The 19133-nt window shown below is 45.0% G+C and overlaps 1 protein-coding gene across 3 annotated transcripts in view; it reads left to right on the top strand.

Annotated features, from left to right (window-relative positions):
• Positions 1-16412, top strand: part of mlphb (melanophilin b) — a 33767-nt gene extending 17355 nt beyond the window's left edge. Inside the window, exons 5-15 of one of the 3 annotated variants that reach the window (XM_079758356.1) lie at positions 3282-3334; positions 4409-4501; positions 6340-6526; positions 7748-7998; positions 10062-10145; positions 10475-10747; positions 11794-11943; positions 12220-12291; positions 12690-12741; positions 14392-14486; positions 15173-16412. In XM_079758356.1, coding sequence (XP_079614482.1) covers positions 3282-3334; positions 4409-4501; positions 6340-6526; positions 7748-7998; positions 10062-10145; positions 10475-10747; positions 11794-11943; positions 12220-12291; positions 12690-12741; positions 14392-14486; positions 15173-15199 — 1337 coding nt within the window. In that variant the 3' untranslated portion in view covers positions 15200-16412. The remainder of the gene's footprint in view (positions 1-3281; positions 3335-4408; positions 4502-6339; positions 6527-7747; positions 7999-10061; positions 10146-10474; positions 10748-11793; positions 11944-12219; positions 12292-12689; positions 12742-14391; positions 14487-15172) is intronic. The other 2 variants (XM_079758358.1, XM_079758357.1) reach the window with 2 other exon arrangements.
• Positions 16413-19133: the final 2721 nt, after the last annotated feature.

Genomic DNA, 19133 nt, shown 5'->3' with positions numbered 1-19133 from the left:
GAGAGAGAGAAAGAGAGAAAGAGGTGGAGTGAGCAAGGGAGAGAGAGAAAGAAGTGGAGTGAGCAAGGGAGAGAGAGAGAGAGAGAGATGGAAGGGAGAGAGGGAGAGAGACAGGAGGGTAAGGTGTTTAAGAGAGTAAGGGAAGGTAGAGAGCACAGCGTGAGAAGGGAACAGGAGGGAGTTAAGGGGAAAGACATAGAGAGTCAAAGGGAGAGAGAGAGAGAGAGAGAGGGAGAGAGAGAGAAAGAGAGAGAGAGAGAGAGAGGAGGCAGAGGGAGAGAGATACATCTGGGATATAAAGACAGCAGGAGACTAAGGGCAAAATGACGAGGGAAGGAAAAATGGAAAGCAGAATGGACAGTGGGGGAGCAGCGAGGGTGAGCATGTGGAAGACATAAAGAGAGGGCAAGATTGAAGAAACCAGCCCATTGGATGGGGAGGGCTTTCATACGTTAGGTAATGCATAAGCGTGGAGTTATTGCTTCATTTATATGTGCAGTAATGTCTCCATCTGGTTGGATGATACATGGAGCTCACATGTTGGAAATTGTCAACAAGTAATTGATTAAAGATCCTCATGTAAGCACGTGACTAATGATCATTAATTTCCAACATGCACACACGTACATACTGACACAGAGATACTGAGATCTAACAGACAAGAGACATTAGGATTACAAACATTGGTTGGCACACATACACACACACACACACACACACACACACACACATCATACACATAGAACACTAACATTGATCGGGATTACAAAAATGGGCACACACAGTCACACATACATAGATTGATTAAATGTACAAACGCACACACAGCAGTCCCACATAACGCTTTACACACGCACAGACTCACACACACACACACACACACACACACACATTTCCCTGACTGTGCATGTTGGACTGTGGTCCGTTGGGCCCCCAGAGCAGTGCAGGAGTCATCCTCTCCGCTCAGAACAGATGTAGGTCTCTGGCTCAGAAAGACTCTACAAGCTTCCTATTCCTTGCCTCTTTGGCGCACATTTGAAGCTTCCTTAGTACATACCCCTCACAAAGAGCCAAGAGCCGCTTTATCTCCACCATATCACCAGACCAACCATATCCAATTCCACTCATTTTGACCAATAGCGGTTTGATTGTATATTTTTCTATTTAGCGTTATCTTTACAACATACATTAGTTTGATCACAATCTCGATGCTTCTTGGTACAATAGACTATTTTCATTTACATCATACTGTATGTGCATGCTATTAGGTACTGTTTAAACAGTGCATTCCTAATACACATTGAATATATGAAATGGCATTGTACTACATCTGTTCTTTATTATAATTCAAATTGTATATCGTGCCTTTCAAAATGAAGTTGCCTTCAACGATCAATTAGGTCTGATCTAATCTTGTATGTTGCTCAAACAAACCAGTATGCAACCAGGATGCAGCAGTCTAGTCCATATCTCCTTTACTACTATCTCTCTTTCAGAGCCCAGTGATTAGATTAGATAGAGGAGGTTAACAGTAAGTAACACCAGCTGTTCTCTGCCTCAAATCGTATTTGTGTCTAAATCGGGATATGGATTTTCGTCTAGCTGTAAGATTGTTCTTGTGGGAGACGAAAAACAGGAACCAGTAAAAAAAAAGTTGAATTTGTCACACAACAAACTTTTTTAATAAACAAACTTTATCTTTAGTTGTTGCATTCCACGTCTATTCATTATAAAAAAAAATGAAACAGAGACCAACTTCCTTCAACCGAAATGGACACGACAAACACTACAGTATTTGTATGTTCCCGACTTAACGACTTAAACTGCGACCGATTTCCCTTCAAAGACTCCTAATATCCTTCTGACATGTGTTTGAATAAAGGAACTGGAGTCATGCCCTCGTTGATCTGTGTATTAAAACGCCCACTGTAATCCTCTCTCCGCACATGAGGAGAAATCGAGATCGGTTGGGATTAGGCTGACATCATTATAACCCGAGCCGCAACATTAACGGGCTAGGAACCCAATGCCATGGGTTGCTTTGGACCACCACTGGAAGCGGTTTCAGTGGGTTTGGGAAGCTACCAGTAGGTAGCCCCCACCCCAACTCCCACTCACTGGCAAACAGCGAGCAGAGAGATGCCAAGGAAGTATTAGTCATAGTGAGAAGGCTTCAGGCTGCAGACTTTTGGTGTGAAAAAAGAATGGAGGAAGGATAGATGATGTGCGCTGAAAAGTGTCACTATATGTCAGTATTCTGTGGGATCGCAAGATTCTACCAGACAAGAGAACTGATGCCCACAGCTGTTGATTCTTTAATGTAATGTGTGTGTGTGTGTGTGTGTGTGTGTTCAGTGGGTGTGTGTTCAGTGGGTGTGTTTTTGGATGTCCCCTGTGTTAATTTCCAGAAACCACAAATCAATATATTATACGCAATACATGTAATGATTAATACCTTTATTTTTACACATTTCAACTGTAATTTATTTTTACACTTCCCACCTCCCTGACTGTTCAAAATGTCTCCACAACTCAGAGTGACCCCTTTTCATCTCTTATCTTTAAATTATTATTTTTCCCTCTTCCATTATCTCTCTCTTTCTCTCCCGTTTTCTCTTTATCTCTCTCTCACTCTCACTCTCACTCTTTTTCCTGCCGTTCCCTCGGATACACGGATACACACTAACTGTGTATCCGTCTCTCCGCTTCTCTCTGTCTTTGGCCTTCTCTGTCTCTGTTATTATTCCCTTCTGTCTCTCTTCCCTACCCATCTCCCTCTCCTCTCTCCATCTCCTTCCTCCCTCTCCTTGGCTGAACTAAAGAGGGATATTTTGGAGCGGTGATGTAGGGAGGGAACCAGCTCATAAACACATCCCAGGGAGAAGGACTGAGGGAGGATTAAACCCTGCCGTTCTCAGGCTTCACCTCCCAGGCTCAGATAGTCGGGTTATAAATCTTGATGTTGATGCACAACACACGGTAAACAAAGCGCAGGTCGTAAATCTCTCCGCTGCCAATGAAGTACATTAATCGCACTGTAGAACTAGTGATGATTCTCCTGTGGGATTTCTGTTACCTTATCTCCAACAGGGACCGAGGTGACCCACACTCGATGTCCGTGACTAGTGTGTTAAGCTCCCTACCAAAATGGATGAAAGTGTCAAACGAGTTAAAAGTACTAGTTTTGATTGAGGGTTCATGTGATGGTGAACAGATGTGTAGAGCTTGACTGATGGTGTTCTGTTGTGGATGAACTCTTCTTGTGTTCTGTTCTGCTTCAGAGGACTACGAGCAGCACAACCTGGACGGCTCGGATGCCCAGCGATGCAAAGAGGTACCTCACTCTTATCCACTTGGTTGTCTACTAAATGTGCTTTAAGGAGTACCTTTATACAATCTAAGTTTATGGATTTGAATGACTTATTCATTATTAAATCAGTTAAAAGTAAAATTTATCGAGACACAGGTATCTCTTCTCATGTCTTTTTCATGATGGCAGGGGTGTGTGTTAATTGGACCCGATGCCTTACAGAACCGAGGCAGGCAGTGAACAAGTGTGACCAGTTTGTACAGAACACTGAACATATGTTGGCACACATTATATAACTATCCCCACTATATGGCCATGGCTCCCATCACTGCACAGCGAGCTTATTAGACCCCAGCGTCTGAGTTCGGTCACGTCAAGAGGGACGTCAGAGGCGCTAATCTGCCCGGCACCCCCTTCCCCTTCAAATCAAATGCTTCCCAACTAAGGTTACGTGTTCGCAGAAACAACGGCGCCGCACTCCCTGGTGCATCCTGGGTAAAATACCAGGCGGTCGTACATCATAGACGTAGGAGCACAGACGGAAACCTCTGTTTACAGTTAAAAGACCTCTGCGGAATCCACTGGAATGTCCCTCATAAAGCACGGCACTGGTGCACTATTGTTCTGTGGATTGCAGTCGCAGCGCAATTCAGTCAAGTGGCGGTTTCACCGGGTCCGTCTGCTCTAAGGGCTGTGGTGTGTTGGAACTATTGATTAAGGTGTGGTCCGTTTCACAGGGGTGTTTTTTAATAGTTTCCCTGCATTCTCTTCTTTCCCGTAGTCAAGCCAGGGGCCATGCGATTGCTAGACGTTCCTCCTCTTTCCAAAGAGACAGTGCCCTCTACTGGTGTGAGAGTTGTAGTACCTCTGGGGGGCCATGTGACCTCATATGGTTATTCTGAGCTTCTAGTACTGCCTCATGCTCTGGCTGTACAACAGACAGGCGTTGTGGTGGCGTTGTCTTCTTTATGCTCTGCTCCTCCCTCTCCTTTCCTCTCTTCTCAACCCGCCCCCCCCTCCATCCGTCGTCTGGTGGTCCTCCTACCTCTCCTGGTGGCCCTCCCCACCCCCCACACACACGACCCATCCCCTGCATAGATGAGGAAGACCAAGAGGATCCTTTCAGTCCAGCACTATGACCTGGACCTGGACCCGGACTACTCCATCACCTCCAGGAGGAACTCCTTTAAGGTACCGCCCGGAGATACTCAGACTGGCCCCCCTCCTGTCAGGTACTGATCACGGCCATATGACCCCCCTCCTGTCAGGTACCCCTACTATTTCAGGTACAGACTGGGTGTTTGGCCTGGCCCCCTAGAGATCCTTAACCCAGCTGACCCCCGCTCTGCGTGACACCGCCTGGAGGTCTTTAAGGCGGACCCCCGCTCTGCAGGGGACCACCTGCAGACAGACCCCATGGCCCTCGTCTGGGGCTCAGGCCTGAGGGTGGGGGAGTGAGCGGCTCTTCGTTCTGACGAGCAGGTCCATGTAGCACTGTGATCACACCTCCAACCACACTTGGCCCGTCTCACTGAGGGAAACCATTGGTGTGAGGACACTTCTTGACAGCAAAGCATTTGGTTTCATAGCGAGCATGGTCCTAGGAAACACAGGAAGGGATTTACCAAACATCATCCATGTGGCAATGGAATACATGATTCTCATAGGAAAACGTTCACATGGCGCGCATTAAAAACAGACCAAACAAAGGTGAGGGGAGGGCCCACCTTGGAGAGTGAGGGATTGGCCACGGCTGAAGTCGGCCATGGCGATTGGCGGGAGAGACCGGGTTCATTTGAAATGCACTCTGGGGGGAGGGGGGGCGAAGAAGGAAACAACAGCTTAAGGAACAGCTTCTTTCTACACATCAAAGAAGTACCCCACAAATGCACATGCGTGAGTGCACACACACACACACACACGCACACACACACACATACACTTGTGCAGACAGCACACACACACACATACACACACACACACACACACACACACGTGCAGACAGAGAGAAAATTCACATTTGTAAGTCATTTAAACAAGAGCCACTTCCAATGATGACTAAACTGTTAGGCATTTCTGATTCATGCACATTTGGCTTTTTAACTTCCCAGACTTTCTTAGACAATTAGGGTTCTTTCACAGGGGTTATATATATTCGTCGGGGGACTTCTGATATGATATCAGACTAAATGTGTTAAATTCCTGCATCCCAATCTCCCAGAGATGCCTTCTCTTTAATCACAAGCATTGCATCTTCCCCTACCTTTGCTTTGGTTATGGGTTGTCCTGCTCTTTTCTCCCCAACATATAGGAATATATCTTTTTTTTGATGGATTATAAGATTGTGTCCTTAGAGATTTATACCTTTTTGATAAATGCCCTTTATTCCTCCAGAAAACGTTAGTACAGACTCTGCTGTGAGGCATATGTGCTGACGTTCCAGAATGTGCCCTCTAAAGATATTTATGGTCAGACTCTGACAAAGCAATGGAAAAGTGCTTGAGAGGATCAAACGTACTGTTTGATCCTTTGGTGTGTGTGTGTGTGTGTGTGTGTGTGTGTGTGTGTGTGTGTGTGTGTGTGTGTGTGTGAGTGTGTGTGTGTGTGTGCGTGTGCGTGTGTGATATTTGCCTGATTAGGGTTTGACGAATGGTCAGCTTTATGAAGGGGCTCTTTTTCAGAGTTCAACTCCATGTTTGGATGTCCCTGCTGAAGGAGGGGAATCAACTTTAAAGGGAGAAGTCTTGAGGAAAAGCAGAAGAGGTCTCCTTCCAGCGGTGGATAGGAAGGGGTTTAAAATATCTAAGCTCCTTTGATATCATGACTATACATTCTATTAATAGAGCAGTTTTGGTGTCACTCAATGAAATATTAGAAAGCTAACCAAATACCAATAAAAAGTCCTGTTAAACCATTAAACCTCCATACTTATGAAGAAGCAGAAAGAGTCTACTGCTCCTCCAGGATCTGCTGGATCACCGATCTTATGTCCGAATCGTTCATCCCCCCCCCACCCCAAACTGTCCCAGGTGCTGAGGGGCCATGACGTGACAGCACGGGGTGTGGGGGAGTGCGGGATGCTGAGCGAGGCGGACATGAGCTCGGTGATCCAGCAGATCCTGGAGGACCAGCGGGACGGCCCGCAGAACCACTTCAGCAGTGAGGTCCAGCTGGACTTCAGCCGCAGGATCAGCCTGGGACGAGCCCCGCACCCAGGTCAGTGGGGCACACGGGGGGGGGGGGGGGAACCTATGCTAAATGCCCTAAATTAACATTTAGGGCATTTAGCAAAGGTTCAACGTTTAAGCCAGCAGAAAGAGATATAGTATATGTAGCTGTTGCAGGCCTGTAATAATGAGCCCTTTCAATCATTTCCATTGGCCAGATGAATGATTGGATGGTTCCATATGCACAGTACCAATTGCTTGGCAGGGAGGGGGGCATAAACAATCGTTAAGTCACTGCCATTTTGAACTGATCACAAGCAGCCACAATGTGGGGAGCATTTGACCCACAAATCCATGGAGACCTTTATTAAGACCTTCATGCAGACCTTCATGCAGGTCTTCAGTGTCGAATCATAACTCGAAGGATCCCTTTGCCATGGACTAATCACCCGTCAATATCGACTACCACCACTATTTGACCTCTGACCTCTATGACCTCGGGACCTCTTACCCCTCCCCCACAGACGACATGGGGTACCGCGATACCATGACCTCTAAACTCTTTGGCCTCTTTGAACTCTATGACCTCTCCCAACAGACGACATTGTGTACCACGACACCATGACCTCTAACCTCTTTGACCTCTGACCTCTATGACCTCTCCCAACAGACGACATTGTGTACCACGACACCATGACCTCTAACCTCTTGGACCTCTGACCTCTATGAACTCTCCCAACAGACGACATGGTGTACCACGACCTCTAACCTCTTTGACCTCTGACCTCTATGACCTCTCCCGACAGACGACATGGTGTACCACGACCTCTAACCTCTTTGACCTCTGACCTCTATGACCTCTCCCAACAGACGACATGGTGTACCACGACCTCTAACCTCTTTGACCTCTGACCTCTATGACCTCTCCCGACAGACGACATGGTGTACCACGACCTCTAACCTCTTTGACCTCTGACCTCTATGACCTCTCCCGACAGACGACATGGTGTACCACGACCTCTAACCTCTTTGACCTCTGACCTCTATGACCTCTCCCAACAGACGACATGGTGTACCACGACCTCTAACCTCTTTGACCTCTGACCTCTATGACCTCTCCCAACAGACGACATGGTGTACCACGACCTCTAACCTCTTTGACCTCTGACCTCTATGACCTCTCCCAACAGACGACATGGTGTACCACGACCTCTAACCTCTTTGACCTCTGACCTCTTTGACCTCTGACCTCTATGACCTCTCCCAACAGACGACATGGTGTACCCGGACACTCGCTCCGCAGGCCTGCGGCCGGTCTCCCGCCTCAGCCACTCCTCCTGTGGGAGTGGGGGGGGGCCGTACTCGGTCAACAGCTGCCCCCTGGAGCCCTACGACTCGGAGGAGGAGGAGGAGGAAGAGCCCTGCTACCTCCTGGACCATCATCCTCCTCAGCATCTCTCTCATTACCGTGGCGACAGCCCCGTCTCCCAGCACAGCCTGAACTCGCCCCAACCTCCGCAGGTTTGAATGCCGTTTCATGACTTTATTTATCATTGGTTGATTAATATATATTATTCTATAAGAATTATGTATGCCTTGTTGTCAGGGTCAGCTGGTCGCATGGTAACGCTGTTATTGGGTTTCTCCTCCCACTGCAGCCACATGCATGCACCCACCGTAATGTACGTTAGATCCATGCATTAAAGGAACGCCATGTGTGGTTAATATGACCCTACTTATCGCTGTTATCATCGTCACCCTCCATACGAGTTGAACAGTTGAACTCTTACTTCAGTTCAGCGCTTACGGAGAAATGTGAATGCGAAATACAATTTTGAATATTCTATTTTGTGTGACAAGGCTTTGCGATCATATAAACGAGTGCCGTGCGTGGGGTATGGATAGATAATATCCATATCCATACATACATGACGGTGGCATCTGTCAGCCATGTGCCTAACAGGTGTTTCCTGCACGGCTTGTTCTTAGTTCTCTGAGCGCTAGGGAACAGAGTTCAGGCCCCAGCAAGCAGCCATGGCTAATGCGAGGGAATTACTTGTAAGTGATCTCTTAGACGTTGCAAGGGGTGGTGGTTGAGAGAGAGACGGGGGGAGGGAGAGAGAGGGACGGATAGATTTAGAGCGAGACATTGAAAATAGCTCTGTCTGCATACTTAGACATGTAGTTGGCTCACATAACATGGCCAGCATGTGGTGGGCATGTTTGCTTGTGGGTACTCGACCCCAGAGTTTTGCAAATTATAAACCTTTAGTAATATCTATGTTTTGATCAGCCCTGGAGTGTCTTAATTTCCTACACATTCACATCAGAAAACATTACTAGTTAAAGCCAACTATTGGTAACAAAATCACATGCATGCACACACACACACACACGCACGCACAAACATGCATGGACACGCGCACACAGCCCTTTATTTATTTGCATTTGATGTGTCTAATGAATGTGTGTCAACACACACTTTTTGCCCTTAAAAGAAAATGCATGGTGGGGGAATTTGCCCCAAAAGAGTGTGTGTAGGCATATGGGGCAAAGTTATTCCTGAAGTGGTCCCTCTAGTCTCAGTCAGAAATCTAGTCCATCATGAAATCAAAGGCTGACGTTATCACTCCCAGCTGGACTGCTGAGCAACTCTCCCACCATCGCTCTACTGCGTCAGGGGAGGATTTACCTCACAGCTGGACCTGATGACAACATGGGAGGCAGCGGAGCAGGAAACAGAGAAACATCAGAGCAGCACGATATATATACAAAAAAAAAAAACATGTTTTAAAGAGAAAGAACAGGACATATGACTCAGCCCAGAGCCAAGGCGCTGACATCATGGATCGGCTTCTGATTGGCTCTCAGGGTCTCCAGGGTCTCTAGGAAGCCTTGTTCAACTTCTCTAGTGCAGCCTATTAGGTGTCATGGTTGGTCAGGGCTCACAGCAGAATTGTCCGACTGCCACAATCAAATTATGAGATTTAATATGAATGCATGATGTGTATAAAAAGGTTTAGGCAGACATTCAACTTTTTTGCAATGCTCTCAGCCTACATAGAGAATTTAGAGAATAAATAACCCATAAATTGAAAAATATGACAAAAAAAATAGAATGTACCTTATGTCTTATTCTTTATGGTCACAAACATTCATTTCGATGGAAGTGCATGTTTTTCTGCTTTTCAAATTGATATAATGCTTTTCAAATTGATATAATGATGATGATGATTAAAAAATGCTGATTACTACTGCATCATATTTGAGTATAGTATTCATCGTGGATGAAGACTCCTCACACAGATGACTGTGTATGCATGTCGGATGTGAATGTGTATCAGAAATACGCTCAGCCGTGGCCAAGCAGGTCGGATTCACTTGAGAACATTTTGAAATAAGAGAGAATAGCATGTTCCTCTACATAATGAAACCATCATTGTCTTCCTCATTCATTACCGGGGCCCATCTGGTTCCGAAGAACACCGTATTAACCTCAAGTGGAGACGGGGACGGGTCTGTCCCGGTTCTCTGGCTCGACTCCCGCTCGTTTAATTTTCTGTTAATTTCCATTGTGGTCTCAGATCAAGGAGTTGAGCCGACGGATGTCATTGGTCGAGGGCATTTTGAACAACTTGGAGCGTAAGGCGGTCTCCCCCAGCGAGCAGGTACAGGGGTTCACCTTCACCAGCGTTCACTCATTCACCGCGGTTAAACCCATTCCCCTGCGTCAATGCAAACACCAGCGTTCACTCATCCACCTCTGTTCATGCATTCACCACCGTTCACTCCTTCAATACTGTTAATGCATATTCACATTTCACTCATTCACAAGAGTCATTCTTCACCGCAGCCCGTTCATTCAACGCAGATCACTTATTCAACACTGTTAACTCATTCACAATCAATGACTCACCATCCATATAGTTTTGCTGTGATTGACAAAGTATCAATCCATCACTGGACTGTATTGATTGATTATTTCTCCGTCCCCCAGCCCAGCCTGGCCCCCCGGGCCCCTGAGGACCTGGAGGAGCAGCGGCTGAGACAGAAGCTGGACCAGCTGACGCGAGCCATCAGCGACAACGGCCTGACCTCCGACGAGGAGGAGGAGGAGGAGGAGCAGGAGGAGGAGGAGGAGGAGATCTCCATCCCCCTCTGGAGGAGCCACGTGGGGCCGAAGGCTGAAGAGGCCGGTCAGCCGCTCCTCTCCTCCACCTCCACCTCCTCTGTGGAGGTGCAGCTGATCCAGCCGTCCCCCGTTCACAAGGTGAGCCTCTAAGAGCGGGTATTATTCTCACTTCATTTAATCAGTAACTTTAACGTCGTTATCTCCTTCTAGAGAAATTGACAGAATATAAAGTTACAGGCATGAATAGACAAAAAGGAAAACATAGGATCATCCCAAAGTATAACGAGCATTTTCCGAATGCTAATATCCCCAATTCCCATTGACTTCACGTGCACATATTGTACATTGTAGGTGTAGGAATGTTCTTGGTCTAAGGGCTGACATGTGTTCGCCACTTATCCGGTCTTCAATGAAAGCCTTCATTAATCTCTTCCAAAAAAGATATAATGTTTTTCAGAAAATATCACTTGAAAAATCGACGGCATTAATACAGTGTTTTTCAGACCCGAGGACACTCAAAGCGCTTAACAATCAGTGGCTCACATTCATCCGTTCATACACACAGGTACCTACAGCGAACGGCAGTGTCAGAGTTGTAAAAAAGCATTCAGTTTGCTAGGAGCAGTTTTAGGTTCGGGTGCCAGCTCAGGGACACATTAGCAAGGCGGAGCTAGGGGTTTTTTATTGCCAGGCAACCCGGTCTATCTCCTGCGCAACTGCTGCCCCGAAACATTACGATTTTGAGTCAAAATTCAGAGCCCGACAAATGTTTTTTTAACTAGCTTTGACTATAATATGTACACAGAATCGATCAGTTCACCGCTCCCCCACCCTACAACCCACTACTGTTCCGCCTTGATGAAAGGTTACAATACCAAGATGTCCTTCTAAAAAATGTAATCCTGATAACCATCGCACACAAAAGGTATTTTCATTTCTCTGAAACGCAACATGACATGCTTCTTTGGAACCAATTCATTCCCTGTGCCATGTCCTTCATCGGTCTGATTCCACCCGTACAGTGGGTCAAAGGTCGAGGCCTACGTGACGAGACAATTGGCCTCGCTCCACCTGAGGGTCCACAGCTTCACAATGGTTCCTCACGATTTGCTCTTTGCGAGCTCTTTCTTAAGCCAAGGTCACCCATTGAATTGCACAGTTTTGTTGGCACGCTCTCTCCACAGTTCGACCCTCCGACAGAGGGAGCAGAGAGGGTCTCACGGCCCACGGAGGAGGCCCCCGAGGTGGGCTTCAGGGGCTCCAGTGCCCTGCTCTTTGAGCTGGAGGACAGGGTGGCCCAGGCCGCTGCCAGCGTCCAGACCACCCGGACACAGGTGAGAGCCCCCCTACCTCGAGGGGGGCCGGGGAGCCTTCCCGATACGACACACTAGGCGGTTAAACAGGATGCCCCTCCTAGGTCTAACACCCATGCTTGTTGTTATCAAATGATTCCACCACTGTGTTCACACAAGGCTACAGAGACAATGACAAATAGAAATAGAGTGAGGCCCTAACAACAACAATGTGTTGTGTAGCGGCAGTCTAGTGTGCTCCCATGTGGTTTTGTCTATCCGGAGGTTAAAGAACGTCTTTTCTTTCCGACCCTCAAGGTTTCGTACATCGAGAACCGCATCGCGGCGCTCGGCGCAGCTGGCATGTCTGTGGACACGGGCAGGAGGAGGGTAAGGGCTGGCTACACACCGTCCATTATGCACCAATACACCAGCAGCGCCAGGAAGAGTCGGACCATTACCCGTCCTTCAGATGGTTGATTCAGAAATAAGATGAGGGATTTGTATATATGCATACAATCCAAGATATTGAACACTGGCAGCCACCTTTCTCATTTGGCTCTCATTTGAATGCTGGTAAGTGAGTTGGAAGCTGCGAGGGCCAGACAATGATAAACAACGTGGTTTATTATGACTGGAAGATGGATCATTGTATCATGATGTAATAATGAATACAAAAGCTGTACAAGCTGCCTTAGCTCTATGAAAGATCTGTTTGTTACATTTAAAAGACTCTCTCTCTCTCTCTCTCTCTCTCTCTCTCTATCTCTCTCTCTCTCTTTGGTTAGTCTGCAATCCCAGTTCCAGCGACAAGACGACACTCACAAGGTTTTCCGACAAGTAAGAACATACTCTCTGCTTCCACACACCCCTCAAGGGCAAGACACATCTTCTTCTGTTCAGACTCAAGAATTTCGCCATCCAGCTCCACAAAGCTGGTTTTCCTCTTGCAAGTTCACAAAAACAATGCAGTTAAAATTGCTGTGACTTTTACACTCACTACACTCACACACTCTCTCTCTCTCTCTCTCTCTCTCTCTCTCTCTCTCTCTCTCTCTCACTCGCTCACTCACTCACTCACTCACTCACTCACTCACTCACTCACTCACTCACTCACTCACTCACTCTCTCACACACACACACACACACACACACACACACACACTGATGCGCTTTATAGGGCCTCAAATGTTATTGTAAATTCAAATGAAGGGGCCATCAAGTTGAGTGTCTTTTATATATTTACACTAGGCAAGGAGCTAGTGATTACGGCTCACTGAGCTTACATCTACCAATACCATGGATAGTGCAAAGCTACAATTAAACACTAAATAAAGTTTAGTGCCTTGCTCAAGGGAAAGTCTTCGTTTGATGAGGAAAGCTGTCATTATGTCACTGGATCCTGAATCTTTATGTCATTATATTCAGGGAATTACACGCTATGTGGATAAGCTAGCCTCATGGTAAATACTGGAGAGGTCAAACCAAATGGTGGTGCTGTAGCAGGTCCCAGGGGAAATACACACCGTAACCATCTCTTAAAATGTTCTGTGTCGCAGGAATGACTTAAAGGAGGACTTGTTCAGTTCCAGATTCCTCCTTGTGTGTGTAGGCGTTTTCACTGGGTTAGCATTTGTTTTCTCATAGCTGCTTCCATTGACTTACAGCGTTACAGTAGACTAGCGCCTGTTCATGTGAGGGGAATACACTTTCATTTACTTTCCAAAGATGTCCAATGTATTCCGAATAGTCGCTTACTCAAAACATGTGCCAGTAGCAACACAACATAATTGTAGTTTCTCTACTGATCATTAGGCTACCTATGGTACTCCACAGGCTGCACAGAGGATATCCTCTCAGCGGTGTATCACAGCTAGCCTCATAATCACAGTTCGGAACTTATTGGAAAGAAATCAAAAGTGTGTTCCCCTCACATGCACAGAAGATAGGCTACTGTAACCCTGCAAGTCAATGGAAGCAGCTTACAGAAAGCAAATGCTAACTCAGAGTTCCTCAAAACTGAAAACCATAAGGGTTGCTGATCAAACGCCCTTGCCACTAGCCTGGCTTTTGCCAGACCAAGCTCAATCGTAGATTGCACATTGGTCTGGGGAGGTTGCTGTCATTATCTTCAGCACAAGAGGCGTGATCAACGGGCGTAGTTCCAATGACTCTTTACACAGTTGGATAGTCCTTCAACCAATCAGACCAACGCTCCGGATGACGTACTATGCAGAGTGACGGGTAAAGCTCCAGGCAGGTGTCAACAAACAGCAAACCTTTTTTGCAGGTTCTGCAAAAAATGTATCTGAAAGTGGAGGGTACATACAGTCACTGATTTTTTCCTGGTGGCCGCTAGCCTTAATGGTCTGGCTCTATGGTTATCTATATGGATCTATCTAGTTAGTGTTTAGGCCCAAGCACAGCTGATTCCTAACTCTGTGTCTGCATTGAGAAGTGGAAAAACACTGTAGTTGTTGTGTATTTCAGGCCAGGTGGGCAAGTTTGTGAGAAACTCAATCTACACAGGGTCCCTGACCCAGCGCAACCCTGTGGCCAAGCCCCAGAGAGGGGCACCCTGTGCGGTATGACCTCCCCTAACGCCTGGGTCCTAGAGCAACATGAAGGGTTCACGTCACCAACAAACATCCACCTTTTTCAAAGAAACCTACAGCCTCACTTTGACCAACAAATACGGAAAAAGTGTTTAAATCAGTAATTGACTAAAATCTTTGAGAAGATTTGATGATGAAAATGCTCAAAGATGCCAAAGAGGACTTATCAAGGCCATGGTGATTTTAGATGTTAAAGTAAGAAAGTGGATGTTGGGAAATGGACTCTTCAGTCGGTTGCAAAACGTAGTTGGTGGACGTCTTTCATGACTTAATGATGATTCTCTGGTTATTGGGGGCTTATGAGTCGTATAGTAAGTAGGTGAACTGCATGAACACTGCTCTGTGGATCTCTACTTTTCCTCTTACCATAGATCCTCTTGCTCAACTCTTCTCTTTCCCAGTCGGCCTTCACAGATTCCTGTTAGAAGGTCGCTAGATTTTATGTTGTTTGTTCACATTCCGAATTCCAGAGTCCTTCGAATCCGTGTCTTTTGAATTGCTGATCAACTATAACTCAATCAATCAATCACTCAATCAATTAAAACAGTAAGCCAATCAATTCATCTTTAACTGATCTTGTGCCTCTCTGTATGTTCGTATGTCAGTATCTTTCTAGAGTTCTCTCTCTCATTCTATCTCTCTCTCTCTCTCTTTAGAAACCTGTCATGTCTCCGTGTCCATGAGGAGGAAACTCAGCATTATATGAAAGCGGTTCATCTGGCTGTGATGTGACTGTTTGTCCCGGCTCACATCCGTACCGTAATGGTAGCAGGGTGCGGTACAGTGGTGCAGTCGCTCGCTTGTCCATTCACAGTTACTCTCTTAGTCAAACAAAGTCCACTGTTATGTTGTGCTGTGTTAAAGGTTGTATCAGCGATTTTAGGCCGAAACATAAATCATCACATTAATCTGATATTTTCTCACGATCCGCTAGCTGCTCGCCCCATAAGCAGGCCGTCAAAAAACAGGGATCTGTAGGCAGCCTGCGCTCCGAGATCGTACACAAAAATAAATGGTACTACCAACACCTAAAAACCAAAATAAATAGTATTCCAACAAATCACCGACAAGGGCTGGGTGATGTGGGGTTTTGCGCTGTGTTCATGATAGATTTTCTGGATGCACGAAACACAGAAGGGAGGGACGAGCTGGCTCTGTTTGTTTGGGATCTCGCTTCAAATACCAACAGAATTGACATCACACAACATCGCTGATACAATCTTTAATAGAAAATGCTGATTGTGGATGTTTTTATCGACCTTGTTGAGTTCATTCCTATTGTTTAAGGAAGAACTCAGTATTAAGGCTATCTCATTGACTCCTTGTTTAGAAATCAATCACATAAACCAATCATTTTTCAGGATTTAAATCTCTCTTGGTTATGTTTTTGTTTAATATTTAGCTGACCAAAAAAATACCAAATACAGAGTTAGCACCAAACACCACTTTGTTCATGAACACAATGCAAGTATATTAACAATACATGTGCTGTAGCATGCTTTCCTGCATATCTATACCAAAGTGATTTTTTTCATACATTTTGTATAGGGAGAAGTTTAGGTTTGTATAATTAAACATGTTAAACATGATTTTGCAGCGGCAATATTGACAGGATATTTAAGAACCTATATGATATGTACTGTACTATATCCTAAAATGAACATGATATGTCATCAGAGATTAACAAAGCAGTCTAAGATGATTTTTTTTTCTGTTTTCTCTGAACACAATGCTTATTATTTGCAAACAACAAATACATTGCAACGGTATGCATTAGGCTGTCCTTGTCTAAATATAGGTTTGCATGGTTTGTCTTAGTCTTCATTCAGTGTCCTCAACCTGGCAACCTATGTGAGCTTTAAGTCTGCAGGTAGGGTCATCGTGTCATGTTCTATATTGTGCGCTGTATGAAAATAAATAATTTGATATTAGATCTGATTCTATTTTAATCATCAGAGTTATATATTTATTCAAGATTCGGTTTGTTGGTGTAGCATACAATTGAATAACACACTGCTTTCAAACAACTAGATCAATTGCAAAGCTACCAAGTGATATCAATACCATTCAGAATCAGTATAACACAAACCTCACCTCGCCTCATTATTCATACACCATTTAAACAATAAACACTGTTCATGAAGGAATTTGACCCTGACATATTCTTGGGTTTTCACGGCGGTTCTGCAACTGAATGTGAAAAGACTCCTTCCATTTGATTTCCTTCCCCTTCCATTTTTATTCTTTCAACATAATGACTGTGTTGAATCTGCCCGTCCTAAACATACCTTTGCCACCTGCCACTTGGCCACGCCCACCTCACCTGTTGGGGGAGGGGAGGAGCCTATGAATTGTTTGTGCACACTTTGGCTCCTGCTTGGCACTCACCACCAGCACGCTCATGCTTCCTGTGTGCGTCTCCAATTATCGTGAGTCAATCTATTAATTTGACTATCTTTGGTTCATGACCAGATTCCTTTGTTTGCTTGGTTCATGACCAGATTCCTTTGTTTGCTAGACATGTGCCTTTGTTCATTTGTTTAATTTATGTGTTTGATCATTGTCTAATTCTATTATCTTTTTGTTATCCCCTTTATGCAGCACACAAAGATGAGTTAAATTGATGCAAGATAAAGCATCAAATAAACCTGAAGAATAAGAAAATAAACCAAATTGTGTTTCATCAAACCCTGCCTCCTCCCTGCTCTTATTCATGACCCCTACCACTGCCCGCTCGCCAAACCTCACTCCACCCCAATCACTATTTACATCAACCTACCTACAGTTCCTACAGAATGGATCCAAAACGTTCTGTACTGGACATTAGGTACAAAAGCTGTGGAGATTACACACTTTCTGTGTGTGTGTGTGTGTGTGTGTGTGTGTGTGTGTGCGTGTGTGTGTGTGTCACTACACCTCCAAGTGCATTATAAAAGGAGAGAGGATAGCGACCGATGGCTCTCTACGGCACAGATCATCTGGTCCTTGTGCTCGATGCTCCACAAGGCTTCCTCTCTCCCGCTCTAGACTGAGAGAACAGTGGAGACTCCAGGAGCTCTGAAGGTAAGGCCATCCGGATCTGTATTCCTTATCCACTCAGTGGATTTGGTTCATCAATGACTCTTCACTTTAATTAGTCCAGCACATTATTCCAGTAATGATTGACAGGTGTAAATAGTCAAGGTTAGCACTTTGAACAAATATTTGCACCGTGGTTGTAAATAGAAATTATATTGCAAAAACATATAAGGTATTTTGATATTCTAATGACATTTTGAAAAATGAAATATTTGGTGGATTAAGAATTAAATGCAGCTACTATACTGTACTATATTGTATTTACAAATGTTTGCCTAGGGTTGTCGTTTCTATGATTACTCATTTGGCAGACACACGCAGAAGTCCTTAATGGATGTCTGCACTTGCTGTGTTTCAGATTTTTGGAATATTCTGTGGTTTATACAAGCTTTGTGTGCTGCAATGAGAGGGTGTGTGTTGCTGTTTACGCTGATGCTAGTTGTGAGACATGGCCTGTGTAAAGACCATGGACAGACCAGTAGCGACTCCTTCAACATCAGGAGTAAGTATTCATGAGCTGGCATAACTCATTGTTTCCCTTTCTCTTTTTTTCCCTCACTCTTTAGTCATCATTTTAGACCCATTGTTGGAAACAAATGCTATTCCTTATAAATCACATGGAATAAATTATGGCATCATAATGCAATGTTTTTTTGTTTTTTTACATTTAGAATCTTATCTTGAGTATTTTTAATGTGAATAAAACATACGTCCAATAGGTATGTTAATTCTATCAATTGTATGCAAATGAATATGATGAAACAGTAGGCCTATTTCATACTTTTAATTTAGACCTTGAGCTGTAGTAATGGATTTTAAATGTCTGAAAGATTGGCATCAATAACCTCCAATAATGAGTAGATCATTTTACTGTAAGTGGTCAGAGTTCCTGAATTGTGGCAATGAAAACCACCCTTTCTGAAGTCAAGTTGTGTTTGGTTATTGTTTCCCGGTGTAGAGCCGGACATCGACCCGTACTGGTACACGGGCCGGGGCATTCGGCCCGTGGGACGCTTTGGACGCAGAGTGAAGGCCGGGAGGCCTCACCTTCACCTGGCGAGGAAGCCGCCCCTTCTCCCATGCAAACTCAGACGCAGCCCGTCAGCAGCCTGCGCAGACCACTGGCTCGTCCAGTAACAAGGAGTCCTTTTTGTAAATCTTTGTCTCTTCAGTTTTAGTTCATATTTATTTGAAGCTGCTGCTGTAAGTTTAAGAGTTGCAAATAGAGAGACTGCATAAAAGATCCAAGATTTAGAAATTAAACTAACACTGCTCCCTCTTTCACTCCCTATATAACGTACCATGTCGATGACTACGCTATACACTATATGAAACACTATAAATACGTACACAAACACACAATATATGAAACAACTTATAATTTACAATATAAACAATATAATGACCAACTAGTGCTAAACTATTGCGTTGTAACCATTGTGAAAAGGTTTGCAATGGTTTATGGGATAAGTAGTTCCTGACTCGTTCACAAAAAATTAGCCTTTTCTTTCCAAATAATTTTCTCCCCGAATCAAATGT

The sequence above is a fragment of the Pollachius pollachius genome (assembly GCF_949987615.1).
Source record: "Pollachius pollachius genome assembly, chromosome: 20".
Taxonomy (NCBI): Eukaryota; Metazoa; Chordata; class Actinopteri; order Gadiformes; family Gadidae; genus Pollachius; species Pollachius pollachius.
This window is presented reverse-complemented; position numbering and strand designations above follow the sequence as displayed.